Raw genomic sequence first — 21,842 nt, forward strand, 5'->3', positions numbered from 1 at the left:
GCAACTAAAAATAATAATAATAATAAAAAAAAAAAAAGTAATTTTTTTCAGAGGTTGAAATAAAACCTTAATCATAAAAGCCTCCAGGGTTTCAAACAGTTAACTCCGGCGCTGACTCCGCTGCGTTTCTTCCGCGCAATCAAGCGCTCCTCAGGCGCCGCCCCGCCCCTCCCACTCCTGACTTGAAAGTGTTCAGGAGCACCAAAAAATTTTAATGACGAACGAGCATTATGGTTTGATTGGGTCTGTCGTTCGGGTCTTATTTGGAGTAAGTCAGCCAAGGGTATTTCATCTTGGGGGTGTAGTTATTTTTTTCCACAGCAGCATTTTTATAATTTCCCAGTTAAATTTATCTGTGTGTTCATTTAGCTGCCGTTAGTTGTTCGCCGGGGAAATAAAAGTACCGAAGGAGCCGGAGGTTGAACTTGCGTTAGCTAGTTTAACGGTGGCGTTAACCGTTAGCTAGCTATAACTGGCCGGTGTTTTAGCCATGTAATGTTTTTGCTCTTTTGATAATCCATCTCTAGGTAAGTTTCTCTGCCCTCTTAGCTCCGCATAAGGCAGACAAGCTCGTCGTAGTTACTGAAGTTACTGACGCTAGTTAACTAACAGAGGGAATAGTTTAAGTTAGCTGCTTCACTAACGTTAATGTGGAATAGTGGGCACAGCCATGTCTACAGTGGTATTGCTATCGTGTGTGTGTGTGTGTGTGTGTGTGTGTTTGTCAGTGACTCTAGGAGAATGGTTGGAAGGGTTGAATGTGTGTCTAAACCTAACAGCTATGTCATTTGCCCCCAGTTCTCCAGCTCCAGGCTCTAAGCTGCTGAAAAGAGGCCAGAGGAAAAGATGGGGGTGTGACCAGCTGGAACAAAGAGAGACCCACGGAAAGAGAGAGAGAGAGAGAGAGAGAGAGGTTCCCTATCACCTGTTGCAGCCCAGGAAGCAGAACTGAGAGGAGCGAAAAGCCCAGCAGACAAGTCGTGTCATGATGTCAGAGGGAGAGGGGAAAGCAGCTCCAGGTGCAGAGGGAAATAAGGCAGAGGCCACAGCAGCACATGTTACCGGTAAACCACTTATCATTCTGGCCTTTTAACAGACACATCTTAGTAACAGGGCAGGGGATCCCCAGGATGAAATCAAAGGTCAACAGTAGGTTCCAAACAGAAGCTGTATACATCATTTGGAAGCTGGGAACCTGAAGATGGATTTGAAATGCACCGTGGCAATGTGTGTCCAGTTATTATAGTCATACATCTGTAATAAACGTTGTGTTTTGGTTAGGTGCTTATTTATTTCTTCATTTATGTAGTGTGTATAGGGGGTAGAACATTACAGTGGGGGCATACGGAGGCCATTCCGGTATTCAATTTTGTGTCATAAGATAATGCAGCAAGTTATGGGTTGATCCCATTTGTTACACAAATCTGGTGCAAAATTTAACCATTTTGACCTTTCAAAAATCAATAAAATGGCCAAAAATCCATCCAAAATACCACATTTAATCACCAAGACCTTGAGGAACACCATAGAAAAAATGATTCTGTGATTTGGTGGTCAGCATGGTGTTGTGGAAATTGCTCAGAAACTCCCACTTATTGTCAGTATACCTGGAGAACCATCCTCTGAACGCCCAAGGTCTCTAGTTTGTGTGTGTAAAGTTCCATGAGGCTGTCATTATCTTATCTTAGAGGTCACAGTAGGTCATTGTATACAGTGATGTCAAGTTTCAAAAAATACTCTCACTACTGTGAAGTGGCTACTATCGGGGCTAACATCATCACACATTAATCTAATTGGGCTCATTGAATCCACATTAGTCCCAGCTTTCCAGACAGATCCAATGTATGCAATTCAAAGACTGTTTAGGCCTCAGTATGCAGAAATACATCATTGTAGAATAGGTTAAAATAACACATTTGTACTGCATGTAAAAAACTTCATGGTTTGAGCCCCACACTGCATGGGATTAGCATGAGGTGGTCATGTCTGCAAAGGGGAGACCTGTGGGTTCCCAGAGAACCCATTTCAGATATATTCAGATATCTCGAGGTTAGAGACAAAGAGACCCTTTTTAAAATAACCTTGTTAGTTTTGCCCTTGCCAAAAGTTAACCCACTTTCCAACAGCCTAGCGTGACACACTTGACATTGATCAATTCCTTAGCTTGTCTAGTTTCATATGATACCTGTATCTAGCTTTAAAACTGAGCTGTCTTCGTCTGCTGATTAATACCCAGAAGAGAACAGGCACAGTATCAGTGTCAGCACATGTGAACTCAGTGTCCCCTCCTGTCACCACAGCCACAGAGGACGAGGACGAGAGCGAAGATGAATCGGACATTCTGGAGGAGAGTCCCTGTGGTCGCTGGCAGAAACGCAGAGAGGAGGTAAGGATGGAGCAGGGACAGAGAGAGGTTTGGTTTGATGGTGATGACAATAACGGACAAGAACACGGACATCACTGAGTTAGGAGCTATTATAACGTGAGAAGTCCCATCTACCTGCAACAAACAAAACCAAAAATGGTTGACCAAAAGTTGTTGTTGATATGTTGGCCTTAAAGCATGCTTACCAAAGTGATAAAGATCAGCTGAAAGATGCAAATTTGTGGTGCAGATTGTTCCCTCTTTCTGGTCAGCTGAAAACAGGCTAATGCAAACAGGGCTCTTTCACTGTGCTCAGCATAGTATCACGTTTTGATGGAGTTATACCACTTTTGTGATATGCCATACCATTTTTGATCAGTGCTGCTTTATACAATTTGTAATGTCATAAAGACACCTCTACTTTCAGATTGGTGGGTGCATTCTCCTGCCCATAGAATTTAGTATTCAAAAGTGGGATGGCACTCAGTAAAGTAGTCTTTTATAGAGGATCAATTGATGTTTTTATTATTATTATTTTTAATATTTGCACTTAAATGCAAGAAGAAGGAGAGTACTTGTTTTTCTAAAATTAACAAATTCCAGGAATTTGCAGAAAGATTGGTGGAAACTGAAAGAGGGAAAGCAGAGGAAGATCAGGCGATTGAGACAAATGAAAAAGGGAACATGGTGAGAGCAACAAGGATGTGATAGTATCAGATAAAAAAAGGCAGCACCATATCAGCAGAAACAGAACAGAGAGGACAGCAGTGCTGTTATGTTATTCAGGCTTTTATTAATTAATATATTGACTTATTCATTCATTCTCTCATTCATTTGATACTCTGTTTTGTCTCCTATTTTCAGCTTGTGTTACACTGTGGCCGTGTTGTCTGATAATCTATTTTTTCATTTACCTCTAATGTAGGTGAATCAGCGTAATGTCCCAGGGATTGATGCTGCCTACTTGGCCATGGACACAGAGGAGGGGGTAGAGGTGGTGTGGAATGAAGTCATGTTTTCAGAGAGGAAGAACTTCAAAATGCAGGAGGTAAGCTTTGTTATTACTGCAGAGCAGCAGTGGGGCATATAGAAATAGAATTGAGTGGAATCGGAAAGGGCCTTTGGTTCAAGGCAAGTGGGAGTATTTCCGGATGGCTCCCCTTGCCAAGGCAGCAGCTGTGCCATGCAGTGATGCCACTGCGTCCACAGAAGAGTTTGTTTAGGTTGGTGATGCAAATAAAGGAATAGGTTTATTTAGAGCCCAGTATCACTGCTAACAGTCTCAAAGTGCTTTACTTGCTCACATGGTTACAACAAACAGGAAAACACTTTCAATTGGCACAGGACCTCTGTAATAGTTTTTTGTTGAAGACAGAATGAGTAAGATTTGTGGGTTGTGGCTTGTAACAAAGCATTCAAAGTTGGTCCCTCCTCCCTTGCTAAGCTAACCGCCCGTAGCGAGCTATCATTTCCAAGGATTGTGACGGAATGAAATGACCACCAAAAATGTAATGTTGACATTCTAGGGAAAAAATGGTCCTCTGGCACACATCTGTCCAACAGAAAACAGACCAACACCGTGTTGCTCTTCATCCTCATCTCCCTCAGAGCTCGCCAGCGGGTGAAACCCAAGCCCAGATTCACTCTCATTGTGTTACGAGCTCTGTCCACTTGGTGTTTGGCCTCACTAGTTCCTTTTTTAAATGTTCCATGTCCATCAATTTTGTAGCTTCCGATTGGATGTCATGCTATCAGTCTGGCACTGCGTGCTGTGATTGGCTGGGAGCTACCCACTGACTGCCTAAGGGCCAACACCCAGAGGAGTCCTGAGCTCAGCAAAACAAGAAAATCCAGGCAGAGGGCAAAGTCTCTGCAGATACGCACACCAACACACACTTCTAGTGGCTCAGAAGTGATGATTGAGAGGGATTATTTTTATATGAATGTTATTTTTTGGGGGAAAATCTTACTCATTCTGCCTTTCATTTTACCCTTTGGGGAACATTCAGTCAGAAATAAATGTTAGTGTGTGTGTGTGTGTGTGTGTGTGTTTAGGAGAAAGTCAAGGCAGTATTTGATAACCTGATCCAGTTGGAGCACCCAAACATTGTTAAGTTCCACAAGTACTGGGCCGACACCAAGGAGAACCGGGCCAGGGTAAGTCTGAAACCTGGTAAAATATTCATGCTAGGCTTGAAGCTAGAGAGGTGAGTTTGTTAATGTAAGGTCCCAAGCTCAAATTACTGGACCTATTTGGAATAAGCCTGTTTTGAAAATGGTAAAACTACTTAAACTACTTTGACAGCATTTGTATATATTTCCATCCATTCTGCCAGCTTAAAATAATATTTAAAAAAAACAAGACTTATTGTGTTTTCAATATTTGAGTAATCTCTCTCCACCACTTTGCTCTTTATTTTTGAGTCTCTTATTTCATTTCTTCCACAGGTGATTTTTATTACTGAGTACATGTCATCTGGAAGTTTGAAGCAGTTTCTGAAGAAGACAAAGAAGAACCACAAGACCATGAATGAGAAGGTAATAACTGACAGTATGTAGTGGCAACAACACAGATTTACTGTTGAAAGGCTTACATTATCTAAAAAGCTGGCCCAAATGCCCTAGATATATTTTTGGAAGTCAATAGCCCCTTTATTGCAACAGGGATAACAGAGAACAGTAGTGCTTTCCAGTGCCAGTTCCAAAATAATTTGAACACTGGTTCAAAAGTTTGCTATTAGTCTAACAAACAGATAAAGTGGCATTTGGGTGTTAGCAAAAATATGCAAAAGGAACTGAGTAGCAAAAAAAAAAAAAAAAAAAAAAACTGGGAGATGTTTGACTGGTTGAAGCCAAAGTTATCCTCATTTTGGACTGCAGCCAATAAGAACTCTGATAAGGTGTGTGGTTCTACAGGCTTGGAAGAGATGGTGCACACAGATCCTCTCAGCTCTCAGGTTGGTTTCTGTTTTTCAGACCAAACAATAAAATCAGTACACTTACTCACAAAGGAATCTATCGGGCACGGAAAGGAATCCTCTCTTTATTTTGTATGTATGTGTGTGTGGGTGTGTTTGGTTGGTTGGCTTTTTTGGTTTTCTGGCCTGCAGTTACCTCCATTCCTGTGATCCTCCCATCATCCATGGCAACCTGACCTGTGACACCATCTTTATCCAGCACAACGGGCTCATCAAGATCGGATCAGGTAAGACATTACAAGGCATCTTCCCAGGGTATTATGTAGTGGACGTGGGAAAACTACACTCACTTATGGATTAACTTTACAACTGAATTGTAAGGCAGTTCTATGTAACATCAGTACCACTATTTTAATGATACAAACTATTGTTCTCCATATAGCTGCTGAAATGTAACAGGACATCATGAGTAACAGTCTCATTCATTATTGTTATTTAACAATATAAATTCATCATTTGATTAAAAAAAAAAAAAAAAAAAAAAAAAAAGGGGTTGCAAACTCCAATTTATCCATTAGAGAAATATAACAATGTTCCGTTTCTGGGAAAAAAAAAAAAAAGCTAAAAATCACATGAATTGGGTTTTCTTTGAGGGTTTGGTACCAGATTTTTCATGCTCTAATTTCTTTGATTTCAGTGTTTTGGTCTGTGGTGATCCCTGCTGACTATGTATATTTCATCACAGTGTGTAAAGTTAATTATTAGACTAATTTCTAAACTGCTGCAAAGGTTTATGTCCAGCTTCTTCAGCTCCTTTGCTCTTTCTCCATCTAAAGGCGAATGTGATTCTGTAGTTTTTATAATTTAAAGGTATATTCATTTCTTTTTTTCTTCCTGTCTCCTTTCCCTTCTTATCTTCCATTCTCCCTTCTTATCTTTCTTTGCTCCACTTTTTCTTTCTGTTCCTGTTCTTTACACTTGATCTGCCATCCTTGCCTACTCTCATCCGTCTTCTGCCCTGTCTATTCTCTTTCCTCTCCAGTTGCTCCTGACACCATTAACAACCATGTGAAGACATGTCGTGAGGAGCAGAAGAACTTGCACTTCTTTGCCCCAGAATATGGAGGTAGAGATGTCCAAGAGAAATCTTGTGTACATTTTTGTTCCCATTAGTCTCCTATTTGAAGACAATGTTTCTGTTTAATAACTAGGTCTTAAATTAAAAATGATTAAATTATTGAATATGATATCTATATGTCCCCTAATTTTTCTCTTTTATTCTGTCTTGATTTAGCTGTTGCTGATGTCACCACAGCTGTAGACATCTACTCCTTTGGCATGTGTGCCTTAGAGGTGAGATGGAACCCATAATACATGATGGAATGATTTAAATTACTTCCCAAAACAATATCGTAACGTGTGTGTGGTGTATGTTTGTGTTGGTGTTGCAGATGGCAGTCTTAGAGATCCAGGGGAATGGAGAGTCTTCCTATGTGTCTCAGGAGGCCATCAACAATGCTATACAGTCCCTGGAGGACCCACTGCAGAGGGTAAGGAGTGGGGAAGGGAGTGTGAGTTTGCAGCTCGAAATGTTTTAGTTACATAAGGCAAGCTTGCTTGTGTGTCTGAGGCTTGTTTGTGTGTCTGTGCATGTGCGTTCAACTTTGCTTGGAGCCTTATGAGCTGTCACCAAGATGACACCTATTTTTCCTGTGTGTAGGCACAAAAATGTGCCCACACCCATGTGTGACCCAAGTGTTTGTGATTGTAGGAGTTTATCCAGAAGTGCCTGGAGTGTGTTCCTAGTAGAAGGCCCACAGCCAGAGAGCTGCTGTTTAACCAGGCTCTGTTTGAAGTGCCTCTGCTAAAACTGCTGGCTGCACATTGCATTGTCAGTCATCAACGTGAGTCTGAATACACACACTCACACAAAACACTCCATCGCTTTGTTCCCACCTGGTATTAGAGACCGTAAAATGAAATTCTTACTTTGCTAGTCCTCCTTCCATGCAAAAAGTAAAAATAAAATGGCATTTAACAGGCAGCAGGTATTTAACAAAAGGGGACATCCTTGCTTACCCCAGTCTTATTTTAATTAAAGACGTATTTCACATCTGTTACAGCTCGACCCAATCACGTTCAGGCTCAGATTAATTAATTATTCCAGCAGCTCTGAGAGGGTTGGGTTCTCCGCTCAGGTGGATAAATCAACCTCTAATATTTCTGTGGTATTACTGAAGTAATGGTGCCACAAACATTCACACTGAGGCCTGTAATATTTCTATGTCTAGGGTTAGAAGAAATGTGTGTAATCACGCCGGGATACAAAATTTAAGAAAGGCTGCCACCTTTTGAATTTCATACTGAAGAAAAACTTTGCATATTGTGAAGACATATTTTAGAGACTCCCCAAAATTTCTTGCATCATGTTTTTAGGGGAGCTCATGACTTATTAAGGGGAGCTGGGCTCCTCTTGGCTCCCCTGTAGTTCCCACCCTATAGGTAGACAGTTGGTGTTTTTATTTGTTAGCCAGCTGCTTTATAGCCGACCTGCACTTCAGTTTACATTTGATCCATCAGCTGAGAGTTCAGCTGCTGGACAGAGTCAGGTATGATATCTTCTCTGTTGGAAAAGTGACGGTCTGGCCGGTGTCACAGGTGTTTGGCTGGACAAGACAGAGGACATCAGGTCAGTGGGAGGTCCTTCAGTGTGTCCTGGGACACATGTCTGTTTACGCCTCTAATGCGCTGCAGACAAAAGCGTCCCAGGCCACCTCTGAATGCGTCCTGACATCCTGTCACGCAGGATGCAGTGAGGATGCATTGCTGCTGTTTACACCTGCATTTCGTGTTGTCAGCTTGTGATCAGATTTCTCAGGACAGATGTTAATATCAAGTGGGAACAGGGTCAATGACTGATTTTACATGCACACAAAAAACTGATTTCTGTGAATAATCAGGTTAGGCAGCAAATCGGATAACACATTTACAGGTGTTGTGTGACTCTGAATACTCAAAAAAAAAAAAAAAAAAAAAAAAAAAAAACCCTCAGTTTGCATGCGCTTGGCCAGTAATCAGGTTTCTCCTTCACCCCTGATATATTCTGTTACTCGTTGGCGACTGCAGTACTGTAGCATACTACTAGCCACCAGAGGGCACCAGACAGCTGGCTTCTTGCTGTGGTGACTTCCCTGAGCTGTGCCATTCTGCTGCTTTCTCAAGCAGATATTTAGCTTTGTTAACAAGGCTCTTGTTCACATTGAATTAATGACATTTCTGAAACTGAATAAAACTGCCATACAAGGGGAATAGCCTGATTACTAAAGTGCATTTATAGGTATAGGTATATCTGTTAAGCTGTGTGGCTGCCACTGTCCTACCATATTTCACATTAGTGAGTTGTTTTCACGCAGAGGACTGCTGGTGACTGGGTGTCTTCTGTTCTGATACATTGTTTGTAAAGGCAAGTCACAGTCACATATGAAAAAGGAGGGCAGCTTTTTTGGGAGATGTAGGGACCAGTGTGCTTTGCACAGACAGTCACAGTACACTTAATGTCTCTTTGGTTTCCAGCTTTGGCAGTTCTGATGTTCAGTTGAGCAATAACTGCAGCCCTCAATCCCTGTCTGCTTTCATATAACAAACCACATTCATATGACTATGTATGAGTGATCAGTTATCTTAAACAGGGAGTTTTATATAATAAACTGGCCACTGACTGTATATTGTATTACTTAAGAGTTAGTTTCACACACAAACACACAGGATCATTTGAGCGTAATAGACACACAAAAAACAAATCGCACTGTAAGTGGGATGTTGTTTTCACACTCCGTCACACAAAACACAAAATCTGCAATCAGTGAAAACTGTTGAAAGTGTCAGCTCATGTTTTGTCCTTTGTGTATTGCACTACCCTGTGTTGCTGTGCAGACCAACACACTGGAAAAAGATTTTTGATTCTCAACTGACTCTCTGGTTAAATAAGGTTAAATAAACAAAATGTGTTTTTTGTTTTGTTTTGTTTTACCATCTCCCGTTGTCATCTTAATGATCCTCATTGTTTTGTGTTTGTCCAGACATGATTCCTGAGAATGCCTTAGAGGAGATTACCAAGAACATGGACCCCAACCGGGTCATTGCTGAGAGGAAAGAGGGTGTTCAACTCAAGTAAGGGAGAGATAGTAATCCTAACAGTAGCAAAATCATTCGTAACACACCCCTAGTTTGTTAAGAATTGTTGTATAGTGCTTGTATAAAGTGATATATTGTGCTTCACAGACAATGAAACAATACATACAGGCCAAGGGATTTAGCAGTTAACTAAGATTATTGGCTGATATTTGACTTAATCTGTCTGCCTTATTAGTGTCACCACAGGCTCATAATTATTGTGCTCTTTGGATTTAATTGGAAATGATATATCACCACAGTTCGGTTTCAGTGGTCATACTTGAAAAGACATTTTCAGTATTGTCCCATTGATGCACATGTATTTCTGTCGTTTCTTTCTCTTAGGCTTTCACAGTTTCCTGCCTTGGAGCTGGATAAATTCTTGGACGATGTCAGGTAAAAAACAAATTGAACACCTGCTTAGTAGGGATTAGATTAGAAAGTACATTCATTGTACTGTATACAAAGTTCGCTTTTTGAATTCATAAAGACTAAATCACATCTGCCAGTTATGTATGAGTTATCAACCAGTCGAGTCACAACCACTGAATCTGTCTTCTTTCGTTCTGGTCAGCCCAGGTTGTCATTTACAGAGCCCTGAAGAAGCAATACACTGTTCAACCAGATGGGGGCAGTAATAGTCTATTTGTTTTATCTGTCTCCTAATCTCCAGTGTCTAATCTGTCATTTTATTAATTTGATACAACACCCAAGGGTTAAAACCATCTGATTTTTCCATATTGTGGTTCTACAGACTGAATACAAATTTGGTTAAATTGGTATATTTTGCCAGCAAACTAGACAAGATAACACAGTGACAAAGGGAAATGTATTTATTTTTTTGAAAAGTTATTACGAGTAGAGTACAGAAATATCTCATTTAATTAAGTATTCGGTGCCGCAGAAGCAGATTTAACAGTGTTTACAGCCTCTGATCTTGGATATGTTTGAATTTGTTTGGCAGATCAGGATCTTGGGATTTACTCCCATTCTGAGTTAGAGATTTGCTCTTGTCCTGTTGGAACATAAATCGTCATCCAAATGTACGGTCTTTGGCACTCTGAAGCAGTTTTTCCTCCAGAATGTGCCTGTATTTGGCTGTGTTCAGTTTTTCTTTCTATCTGCACAAGTCTCCCATCCCTCCGCCACTGATAAGCCCCATCACAACAAGATGCCACCTTCATCATACTTTGCAGTAAGCATGGTGTTACATGGGTGATGCGAGAGCAATTTAGTGAGCTTTGCATTGCAGCTGAAAAGATCAGTTTTCACTTCATCAGGCCATTGAATATTTTGGGTCATGCTCTGAGTGTTCTACATGCCTTGTTGCAGACTCAAGGTATATTTTCGTGGTTTGCCCCTTTTCAGGAGTGACTTCCTGCTTCTTCATAAATTCATAAATTTCTGGTCCTTGGTTCCTTGGTCTCCTCCTTGGCTGAGGTTTTCGCGCCAGTTGCTCAGTCAGGAATCGTCTTCTCTTTTATTACTTATTTATTTGTTTGTGTGTTTGTTTCTTATTTTCTTATGTTGCAGCCTGCTGTGTGCTTGCAAAATCCCAACACATTGGAAATAGTTTTACACTTCTGCAGATCTGTGTCTTCTCACAACTGTAATTGTAAATTAATTAATTCACTTTGATGATATGGGTTATTGGGTGTAGATGACAAGCTCAAAAATCCCAAGTGAATCACTTTTGAATTGGCATGTAACACCACAAATGTGGAAAAGAAGTAAAGGAGGCTCATTGCTTTCTGAACGCATTGTACATTTCTCTGTTTGGAATTTAAAGGAAACAAAATAAATAAATGTTTTAAAATAGAATTAATTTGCAAAGTATAATAATGTATTTCTCTCCCTACCCCTCTACTTATTTCTCTCCCCTGTTCCCTCCTCTCCTTCCTTTCCTTCTCCATCTCTCTCCGGGACAGGAATGGTATTTATCCACTGACAGCTTTCGGCTTGCCGTGTCCTCAGCAGCCTCAGCAGGAGACGGTTAAGTCTCCCATTGTCACCCCCTCGGTCAAATCCCCCACTCCAGAGCCGGCAGAACTTGAGACACGCAGGGTGTGTTAAACTGAGTGTGTTTATGTGTGTCACCGTGTTTAATGGCACCAGGGGAGGTAACTAGAACAGAACTGCTGTAAGGACGATACTACATAAGCAGCTTTTTGCGGCTGTTTTGGAGAGGAGACTGGCAAGCAAGACAAAATCACTGTGGTTGGTGAATAGGCAAAATGTTTTGAATCAGAGATAAAAACAAATTGGTATTTTTGTTTGCCCAAAAATATTGTAATTGCAGTCCCAAAGGAAGTATTTTTTATGGCCATATTTTGCAGACACCTTGTCAGTATTATTGTCATATGATTAGCTAAGAAGGCTCTTTTGATATCCAGACTGCCTTTCTGAGAGCTTTTTATAATTGAATATCCATTTATCTCCTATAGGTTGTTCATATGCAGTGCAACATTGAGTCAGTCGAGGAGGGGGCAAAATATCATGTAAGTCTGTCTAATATCTATGGCCTTTAATGATCTGTTTGTTTTGAATAAATCAGCATTTAAATTCAATGTTCTCAATACCCACTTTAGCGCCCCTGCACTGACAAGCAGCAACATTTTACTCCAGACAGCCTTGCAGGCCATTTGTTAATTTTAGGCACACATTAACTTTAATTTTATTTGTTGTCTCTTTCTTCCCTGTCTGTTCACAGCTGTCATTACTGCTGAAACTGGAGGACAAATTAAATAGACATCTAAGCTGTGACATGTTACCTAGTAAGACCAACTCTCCTATTATAACCCATATCTGATCACTCAAGGATTTTTGTTTCTTTGTAGTATAAATGTCTCTTTTTTCATTTGAACATTCTTGTTTACATTATCATATTAACATTAACACATAACTAATTACCTTCGAGTTGGATGAGGGTTATGTTTTCATCTGTCTGTTTGTGTCTTGGTTTGTCAGCTGGATATCTCAAAATGTTATGAATGGATTTGCATGAAACTTGGTGGAAAGGTTGATCATGGGCCCAGAAAGAACCAATTGTTTTTTCACATTGATTGGCCAAAGTGGGGTGCGACAGTGGGCGTGGCCTCATAAAAACGTATGTAACTTTTCAAACAGATTCACACAACATCATGAAAACTTTGTGGAAAGGTTGGTCATGTAGTAAGGAAGGCCAGATGAGCTTTTCACACTGACTGGCCAAAGGAGAGCATGGCTGACTTTTGGTGAATATCCAAAATACGGAACTGGCATATCTTAATGATAACATACTGTGGAGGTATGGGCTCTATTTGATGCTTTTTCCTAGTTTTTCTTTAGGTTTGCTTTTCCTGTTTTTGTTTAAATGTCTGAGACTAAATTCAAATGTGGCCAGAGGGGCAGAGTCAGACAGAAGGAAGACATACGTTTAATTTCCTACCAGCCAGTAACACAGAAGGTTCAGGTGTGTGTGTGTGTGTGTGTGTGTTTGTCTGTGTGGACTAATTTACTATTACAACTTCAGTTTAGGGTTAATGGCAGAATTAGATTTAGATTAGGGTCAGGCACATGGTGTAGATGACTGAGGTCAGAGTTAGGGGTTAGGGAATGTAGTCAGTGAAGGTCCTCGTAAGAGTAGAAATACCAATGTCAGTGTTCATGCATGTGTACTAGCTCGCTATATCTGTAAAATTAATCACAATGTTTATTTATCTATTTATTTTTTAATCATTATTTTTTTTACCACATCATTCAGCCCTAATACATACATACACACTTTATCCCAGTGGTTTTTAAAGGGGGTGTGGCAGCCTCCAGGAGTTCACAAGGGGCTTCCATGGGATCATCAGCAGAATAGGATTAATTTCACTATAGTTTAATACACTTGAAATTGATACAGTAATAAAAATTCATTTGTGATTATTTTCACATTATGTGTTAGTCTCAGCAATTCAAATGTGTTTGTAGGGTCTGGAACATGAAGAAGTTAGAAAATGCCTGGTGTCTTCCACTGTTCCCTCTCAGATTTTATTGCCTGCATAGTTTTGTCCATATTCGTCTTCATGTGTGGACACTGAAGCGAATGTGAAAGTGAAATTGAAATTCCAGAGAGAGCCTGAATCACAATATCGTAAATCCATTTTACTTATCAAGGCGGCCTTTATTGCTGATCTTTCATGAAAATCTTGTAATTCCATTGTGGACATTTTTTTTATGTTTTAGTTTGGTTTAATTGTTAGTGTATTTTAACATGCAGATTAGTTTAATAACACTTGGGTGCATGAAATCTCTTTAAGACATATTTTGCCGTAGAATAATACAGTGATGTTCTTTGTGTAGTTCCTGAAATGTTAACAATCAGAGTGAGATTTTCATCTGGCTGCATTGTCACTGACTAGAGCCAAGAGAGGAGGATGAGGAAAAGATATAGGATACACACAACTGTTGCAGTGGCTAGGAGAATGTGGGGGGAATGATCCAACATACACACACACACACACACACACACACAAATATGTACGACAGGCATGTGTGGTGTTGCAAGCGTGTGGAGAATGTGAGGCGTGAAGATGGCTGCAACTGACAGCTGACACTTCTTACGTGAGGATCTGACCATCTCCTCACTGGTCTCTCTCTCTCACACACACACACACACACACACACACACAGTCCAATGATTTTCTTTCTCTCTGTCTTTACTTTCTCCTGCTCTGTTTTCCTTTCTATCCCTCCCTAATTCCACAGATTCACGTACTGTAACTTGACATAGACACACATACATACACACACACACACACACACACACACACACACACACACACACACACACACCAATCAGTCTCCCTGACACACCCTGCCCTCTCTGGCCTCTCTGCACACACTCCCTGTTGCTACTATCAGAGGATATTCTATGAAACCTTCCTTATCAATATTCCAGAGTCTAAAGTGACACTGCTCTGGGTCAGTAGCTAACTGGGTCATTTTAATTTTACTCCCTTGGTTCCCTCACACTCTAAATTATGTCCCTGTAATGCTTTTTGCTCTAAATTAAATGCTTGAGTTTGCGTGTCAGGATTCCCACGGGTCATGGAGTTTCTGGGAGGTCATTGAATTTTGAAAACTGTGTGCTAAACAAGGAATGTCAGGGCAGTTAATAGACTCTTGGGACAAGTCATGAATATCATGGAACTCTATAACTAGTTATTCACCAAAGGTAATAATGTACTTTAAATTATATTCATGTTCTTTGTTTAAAAAATTTGGTCACTGCAAAAAATGGCAAGTTATGTTTATATAGGTCATTGAAGGTTCTAGTAAAGTCAGGCAGTTTTACACTTGACACAGAGTGGGAACCCTGCATGATTTAGAGCAGTAATCCCTTAAGGTACTCACAAAAATGCAGGCCTAAGCCTCTTCCTGAGTCAAAACCTGCAGAACCAAACACATGTTTTCACAATACCAAGGTCTTGGAACACCCGTCTTGCTTAGAGTTTATTACATTTTTTTCCTCCCTGTGCCAGTCACATTCCTGGTGTAGTCACAGCATACTCTGTGAGGCAGTTTATTAAAAAATCAGCAGACCATGAAAACCTCTCTGCCCACTGGAACAGGTTAAGAATACCTGGATTTGGGGGAGTAGCCAAACAAAATGATGATAATGTGTAATGATCCAGTTTTTAAAATCTAGTTCAGGACCCAAAGATGATGTTTGATGTAAATGGGTCTCCAGAGTTCTCAGGAGAAAATATCAAAATATCTCTAGAGAAAAGATCCAGAGCTCTGGGAAATCATTACTTAAGACTAAAAATGCACAATGACAAGTAAAATACACCATAGTGTCTTTTGTTTTTTGAAGATTTAAAGGAAAATTTTGCATTACTCTGTTATATCAATCCATGATGCTCCGTGCATTCTATGTTATTTTGTGATTTGGTGTTTTAATTTGCACCTACTTTCCTAAATACTGCCTCCTGTGCTTCTACTACCTAAAACTAGAAAGCACTCAGAGCATGTACCTCTGCCAACAGTTGTCAAGATATGCCTGTTCCACATGTTGGATATTCACCAAAAGTTAAGTGCAACTACTGCCAATCAGTGTGATTGGCAGTAGTAGTTCTGTCTCACTCCATGATCAACCCTTCCACAAGGTGCCATGCAAATCCATTCATAACTTTTAGAGATATCCTTCAAACAAGCAGGCAAACAGAGTGGAGTGAGAACATAAGCTCCATCCCGCTCCTTTGTTGGAGGTAATGACTTACAACAACCCTGAGACAAGGTCTGTGGTCTTGTTCCCTTCAGCTGTATACATTAATACAATTATATGTGTAGGTAGAGACCAATAGCACTCAAAGAGAGAGTTTTTCCTGTTGACAAAGGTTGGACCCTTCACTAAAAAAGCCACAGGTCTTGTGGCTACATTGCACCACAGACTAGGTTAGGGTTAGGGTTAGTTTAGTTAGTTAGGTGTTGTTTGATTCCCCCAAAAAATAACTGAGCAAGGGCCTTTTTGTTGTACTGATTTGCAGTGATATCAAACAAGCATACAGAGAGGAGTCAGTATAACTCTTTCTTGGGTTCAGCAAGTTTACCACCAGAAAAACAGAATTACATCCGTAAACAACAAAGTGGCACCAAAAACACAGTGGGCTCTATTTTAATGATCTAAGCACACAGTCTGAAGAGCATGGCGCAGCTGCATTAAGGGTGCATCCAAGTCCACTTTTGCTATTTTAACACGAGTAAAAAGCGTCACTGCACCAGACACAGGGATCGAACAGGTTGTGCTTAGTCTCTAAATTAATCATGGGTGTGTTTTGGGCATAAGATGCTGTAAACCAATCAGAGTGCCATCTCCCATTCCCTTTAAAAGCCAGGTGTACTTGCACCTTGGCAGATTGTTGCTCTAATGGCACATTGTTAGGCAAGAAGGAACACTTCCCTGCAGAGGAAATGGATCTGCCTGTGCATGAAGTCAAAGCGCACAAGCAGATCATCTATGGTAGCAGAAGGATTCCAAAGCTCCCTGAGGTGAAGCAGGCATCCCTGTGTCTGTAATAAGGCATCTATATGTGCATAAAGGTATCCCTGTGTGCGTAACAAGCAGTGAGAGTGTACACACGGTGCACATCACTCTCTTGATAATGCGCCCTTAAAATAACAGTGAAAACTGTGACACTGACTCCAGACCTGGTTTTTGTTGGTCAATTGTGCACTCACTTTCAGCTGCCCTAAGATAGCAGTGCACCAACAATGCACCTGACCACACCTCATTTTAAGACCAACACGCTCATGGACACACAGATGGGCACAAATGCATTCACTATTTACACAACATGGGCCCTGAATGGGAAAATGACAACTGCTCTGGTTGGAAAGTAGCAAAGACACTTGTGTTGCACTTGACACGGCTTTGCGCTGGGTGTAAGATAGGGTCCAGTGCATGTCACAAATCACACTCCTATTTTTAAACAGTGTTCATTTATCTTAGGGTGAAATTTTCCTTTAAGGGTGCCGTGAGCCTTGTGATCGATTTCTCCTTGTATTATTGCAGAATATCAGTGCAAAATTATCTGTCTAGAGAGAAACCCCTGCTCTTTGATTCTGAGAGAATAACGCCAAAGCCTGATGTTGGTGTTCTAGGTCGTTGCAATATTTTATGCTGTCACACTTCATTGAAGTTTAATTGCAAACCTCATTAAAAGCCTCTGAAACAACAATAATACTGTGGTTTTAGGATGTGGCAGCTCCTCTAAGCTCTCGTTTTCTTTTCAGTTACAGCAGAGTGTATGTGTGATGTTTGCATGATGCAGAGAGTAACTGTTACAAAACTGATGAAAGTGAAGGTGATGGTAATGTCTGTGTATGTTGGTCTCACTTCTGCACTGCTGTGTTTTGCAGATGAGAATGTTCAAGAGCTGGCTGGAGAGTTGGTCCAACTGGGCTTCATCAGTGAGGTCAGTGTGTGTATGTGTTATGTACCTGATGCAACCAAAATTTGAGAAACCACTGTTCTGTGAGGACAGCTGAGGTTGTGAGGACATTTTGGGTGGTCCTCACTAAGGAAAAGGGCTAATTTTGGCTAACTGGTTACGGAGAGGGTCAGGCATAAGTTGGGTATGGTTAAGATTAGGAAAAACACAATAGAGAATGACTGCAAGTTAATACAATGTCCTCATTGTAGATAGCAATACCAACATGTGTGTGTGTGTGTGTGTGTGTTAAAAGTGTAGGTGGTAAGTGAGATTGAGCGAGCTATTTTTATCTTGAAATGTTCGAAACAGCAGGTGATGTTGAAAAGGTGCGGTGGCCTTTGCGTCTCCCACATATTGTACCTCCACACACACACACACATACACACACACACACAACTCCATGTCCAGAAGCACATTTACTGACACACCGGTCTGCCCACATATGCATCATGTATCCCCATCCCCCAACCCCATACATACACTCAGATACACTCTCTCACACACCGGCATCTGCCCACGTTGATGTTTCATCGTCTCTCCGGTCCATATTGGCCAGGATGTTATATAAATTCTCCAACATTACTTCATTCTCTTAATGGATTTCATGGATGGATGGATGAAAAAACCTTTTTGTCATTTCTGTCTGACCAAGCTGCTGCCAATATTTTTGTTCTCTCTACAGATGGACCAGAACAGAATAATCTCTGTACTAGAAGAAGCCTTCACCCAAGTTCTTCACTAGCAACATTTCCTTCAGTCTCATTGCTGTGTCGTCGTAAGGACACCCTTTCAACCCTGCTACCTTTCCTTCATTATTACACAATGCCATTGCTGTATTTTGTAATTATGCCTGGCTTTTCTACTCAACCCATAGGTGGTTATGCTGACAAGAGAGTGGGGTTTTGCCCCGGCATCCAAATTTAACACATTCTAAAAGCACACAGTTCTCTTCATTAGCACACACATGGATAAATTCATGCTCACTCAGAAGCCATATGCAGTGAATGTGCTGTAGCATTTTGAATGACGTGTGGGGATTTCATCATTTCTGTTAAGGCATCCAAAAACATACTTGGGAGGCCTGCCTGTATATGTGTTCAAGAGCAAATCAGAATGTTAAATAGTAGTTCTTATTAGAATGTAAACCTCACAGTCAAGTTGTCAGACTACATCACACCATATCATATCAGCATCGCTCTCAGGTTTACACTAACCTCCACCACCCATCAAATACCTGGCTGTGTTATATAATGGGCTGGTCATGGTTATCTTATGATTCATGTGGCCTTGTGCCAATGAGTCATCTCTTATGGTTCAACGGATTGGGGTCCTAGAATTAAAGAACATATATTTAAATGTGTGTTTTGGGATGCAACACTGAAGGAAAAGGAAAAAAAAAAAACTTGAGAGACTTATTCAGGATTTTACCAGAGCTATTCCAGATCCTCCCCCCTCAGTTTTGCCTGGTCTGACTGACCACAATCAAAACTGTCACTGAACACTCTCTCACAGATGGGAACATAACTCTTCCTCCACAGAAGAATGTACATCAACTATCCCATCCTGGTTAATCATTTTCATTTGATTCCTTTTCTCATTTGATTGTGTTTGTTCTGCTTCAAACACTTCCCTAGCCCTCAATATGACTTTTTTGATGTTTTTGACCATGTTGTCACCTATAAAATCAAATATACAGAGTAATTTGAGTTAAAAACTAGAAAGCAGGAGTGTAAACCTTTCAGAGACTATTCTGTAAGAATTTTACAGAAATCACACAGTCAATGTGCTGCATCATAGAAAGTCATGTTTAGGGTTACCGTTTAGCCAGTTTTCTCTGGAAAAGTTAATTTAGTTACTGTGAGATACGAATCAGTGTTACCCAATTTCAGTTTATACTTTTGTTTTTTTTTTATATTTTACTTTCTGAATTCTTCTACCATTTGCCTTCTTGTGGATTTACACATACGCACATGCCTTAAAATTATCTGTCTGTTTTTTGTTATTTTGTTCTTTGTAGTACAAGTTGCTGCTGATTGGGTTCGCACATGCTACTTTGCCTTTAAAGATTTAGTGTCGTCATGGTCACCATCGTCTGCATGTGTACTGAACTCAGCTGCCATATACTGTGGAAAGAAAACAGCCTTTTCTCATTTAGATCTGTGTGGGATAGCAAGATGTTTTATTTATGGTATAAATTTATCTTTTTTTTTTAGTGATTGTTTACTGTGGTGTCAACTAGAGACCACACTGTCAAGAGTCTGAGCCAATACAGTACTGTAGTGTTTCTTTGTTAGATTGATAATAGACCATGTGATCAAAATGCAAACAGCTGGTTTGACATCATTATCCCTCCCACGGTGCACATGCTGTAAAAATCAACCCCTCCTCAAAGCTGTTATGTGGACTTTAGAAATACACATGATGTAACTATGATGTATTTTGCTCAACAAGGGTCACTAAACAGAAGTTCGGCTCACACAAAAGACAGCGGATGAAAGCACAAATCTCTTCTGTGTTGTCAAATGGGCACCTTGATATTTCCTACAGCACATCCGGACACCTCAACAATCAAAATTCTGGCAGGTGAGAGGGATGTTGTCAAACCACAAGGAAACCATAGTGATGTCTGTTTTTTTGTTGCTGTTTTTTTTTTTTTTTTTTTTTTTTTTCCCATCTTCAAGCTGGAATCAGGGGTCATTTGATGCAGAGGGTTTGGCCATCCATGTTTACATCCTGGAAGCCATATTGATGCTTGTATTGAGCTGTGGGAGTTGCCAGTGGCTGATGTGTGACCGTTGGCTTAGCGCTCTATACAATATACCACTGACATTCTGTCCAAAAGCTCACACTTTCCATCACATTAGAAGGCAGTAGAATTGTACAGGAAACATCACCACAACACTTTCAACAATCAACACATAAAAAAACAAAAAGGCATGTATGGGTTTAATTGTTTAATTCTGCTGGCATCGTTGTGACATCGTATTGTCTGCATTGTTGCACTCAAAATGCCAGCTAAATAGGAGTGTGAGCTTTCAGACAGCTTTCCTCTGATGCTTGTCGCTGAGTTGCTTAGCAACAGTCGGAGGTACAATGTGAAGCTAACTTGGCTGCATCTGACAAACTGCAGTTGCCAAACTCGGAGTGACTCAAAGGAAAAGACCTGTCACTTCTGCTAAGAAGAAGTCCTGTATTAGTGTGACATTGTCTCTATACTGTTGTGTCTTGCTATCTGTTGTCTGACCTTCTTGCAGACTGGCGCTGTAACAATTTTTTTTTGTTTGTTTGTTTCATATCGTTTAACTTCTCCAAGTGTTCTTAATTTGACCCGTCACTTGTGAGATTAGATAAATCCAGTCTCAAGTGTTTTCAGTGCAATCAGCTACAATTATGCTCGAGTCTGCTTTCTTGCTATACTGTAATTCTGTCCAGTTATGTTATGACTTTACTGTGTTACAGTGTTTTTATTTGTGAACAGCTAAGATTGTATAATCCAAAGAGGTGTTCCTCTAAGGCGAGTTGGGAGAGTGTAGGCTGCGTGTCTGTCTCCTGTGTTGATAGTGTTAAAACCAACCAATGTGACCATCAGAGAAGCCTTATACTGATGCTTTGTCTCTTTCTTCTTTCCCCTCACAATAATGTTCAGACTGTGTCTTTGTCAACGTGCATCTTTTCCACCCAAGCTGGTGGTGTTGAAACAATGGTTAGCTTGTAATTATTTGCAGTGGGCCAGTTCAGCCCTGTACTCAAGTATGTGATCATATTGTTATGTTTGGTTCGTGTATTTCACATGATATGAATGGCACTTTTTGTGTGTGTGCATGTGTGTTTCAATGTCTGTTGTGTTATGTATTCTGACTGAATCTGCAATGTCAACCTGCAATGACTTTGGTGTTATTTCAAATAAATATCTTCAAAATAACAATATGCCTCAAATTCTTATTTGTGCAGAGAAATACAGTAGGCTATAATATATTGTAATATATGATATATTATGGTAAGCCTAAAAGAAGGGCTTTCTGTTCATATTACAGTTGCACTGTCGATTGAAAACTGGATTTGGTGACTGACCCTGAGTGTCTGCAGGCCCTTAAAGAGTCTTAAAATGTCTTAAATTTAGCAAATATTAGACCTTAAAGGTCATTAAATGTCTCAAATTTGAATTTATGAGGTCTTAATTTCCACACAAACACGTTATCCAATTTCATTTATTCACCTTTCTACAAATTCAGTTTCTTTTTATCAAAAATTGTCAAGCTCTCCTGCATGAAATTCAACATTGACTTTATACTTACTCTCATATTAACATGCACATAACAGATTTTTCAGCCACAAATATCTTTGGACTTACCTGTTCCGAGTTCGGTTAAAAAAAAAAAAAAAAGTCCTAATTTATTTTTTTTTTTTTACACCAGCAGCTTCAAT

General features: G+C 40.2%; 1 protein-coding gene across 1 annotated transcript; it reads left to right on the plus strand.

Moving 5' to 3' along the window:
- Positions 1 to 159: 159 nt before the first annotated feature.
- On the plus strand, positions 160 to 21,339 carry LOC115376879 (nuclear receptor-binding protein-like). Its single transcript, XM_030076699.1, is given in 20 exon segments — positions 160 to 268; positions 799 to 1,064; positions 2,301 to 2,386; positions 3,291 to 3,413; positions 4,421 to 4,522; positions 4,814 to 4,903; positions 5,282 to 5,322; positions 5,476 to 5,570; positions 6,326 to 6,409; positions 6,578 to 6,636; positions 6,735 to 6,833; positions 7,055 to 7,187; positions 9,363 to 9,453; positions 9,802 to 9,852; positions 11,385 to 11,520; positions 11,901 to 11,954; positions 12,167 to 12,230; positions 17,344 to 17,399; positions 18,100 to 18,144; positions 18,146 to 21,339. Coding segments are annotated over 19 exon segments (1,539 nt in total). The 5' UTR covers positions 160 to 268; positions 799 to 985; the 3' UTR covers positions 18,197 to 21,339.
- Positions 21,340 to 21,842: the final 503 nt, after the last annotated feature.

This window comes from Myripristis murdjan, chromosome 3 (genome assembly GCF_902150065.1).
Source record: "Myripristis murdjan chromosome 3, fMyrMur1.1, whole genome shotgun sequence".
NCBI lineage: Eukaryota > Metazoa > Chordata > Actinopteri > Holocentriformes > Holocentridae > Myripristis > Myripristis murdjan.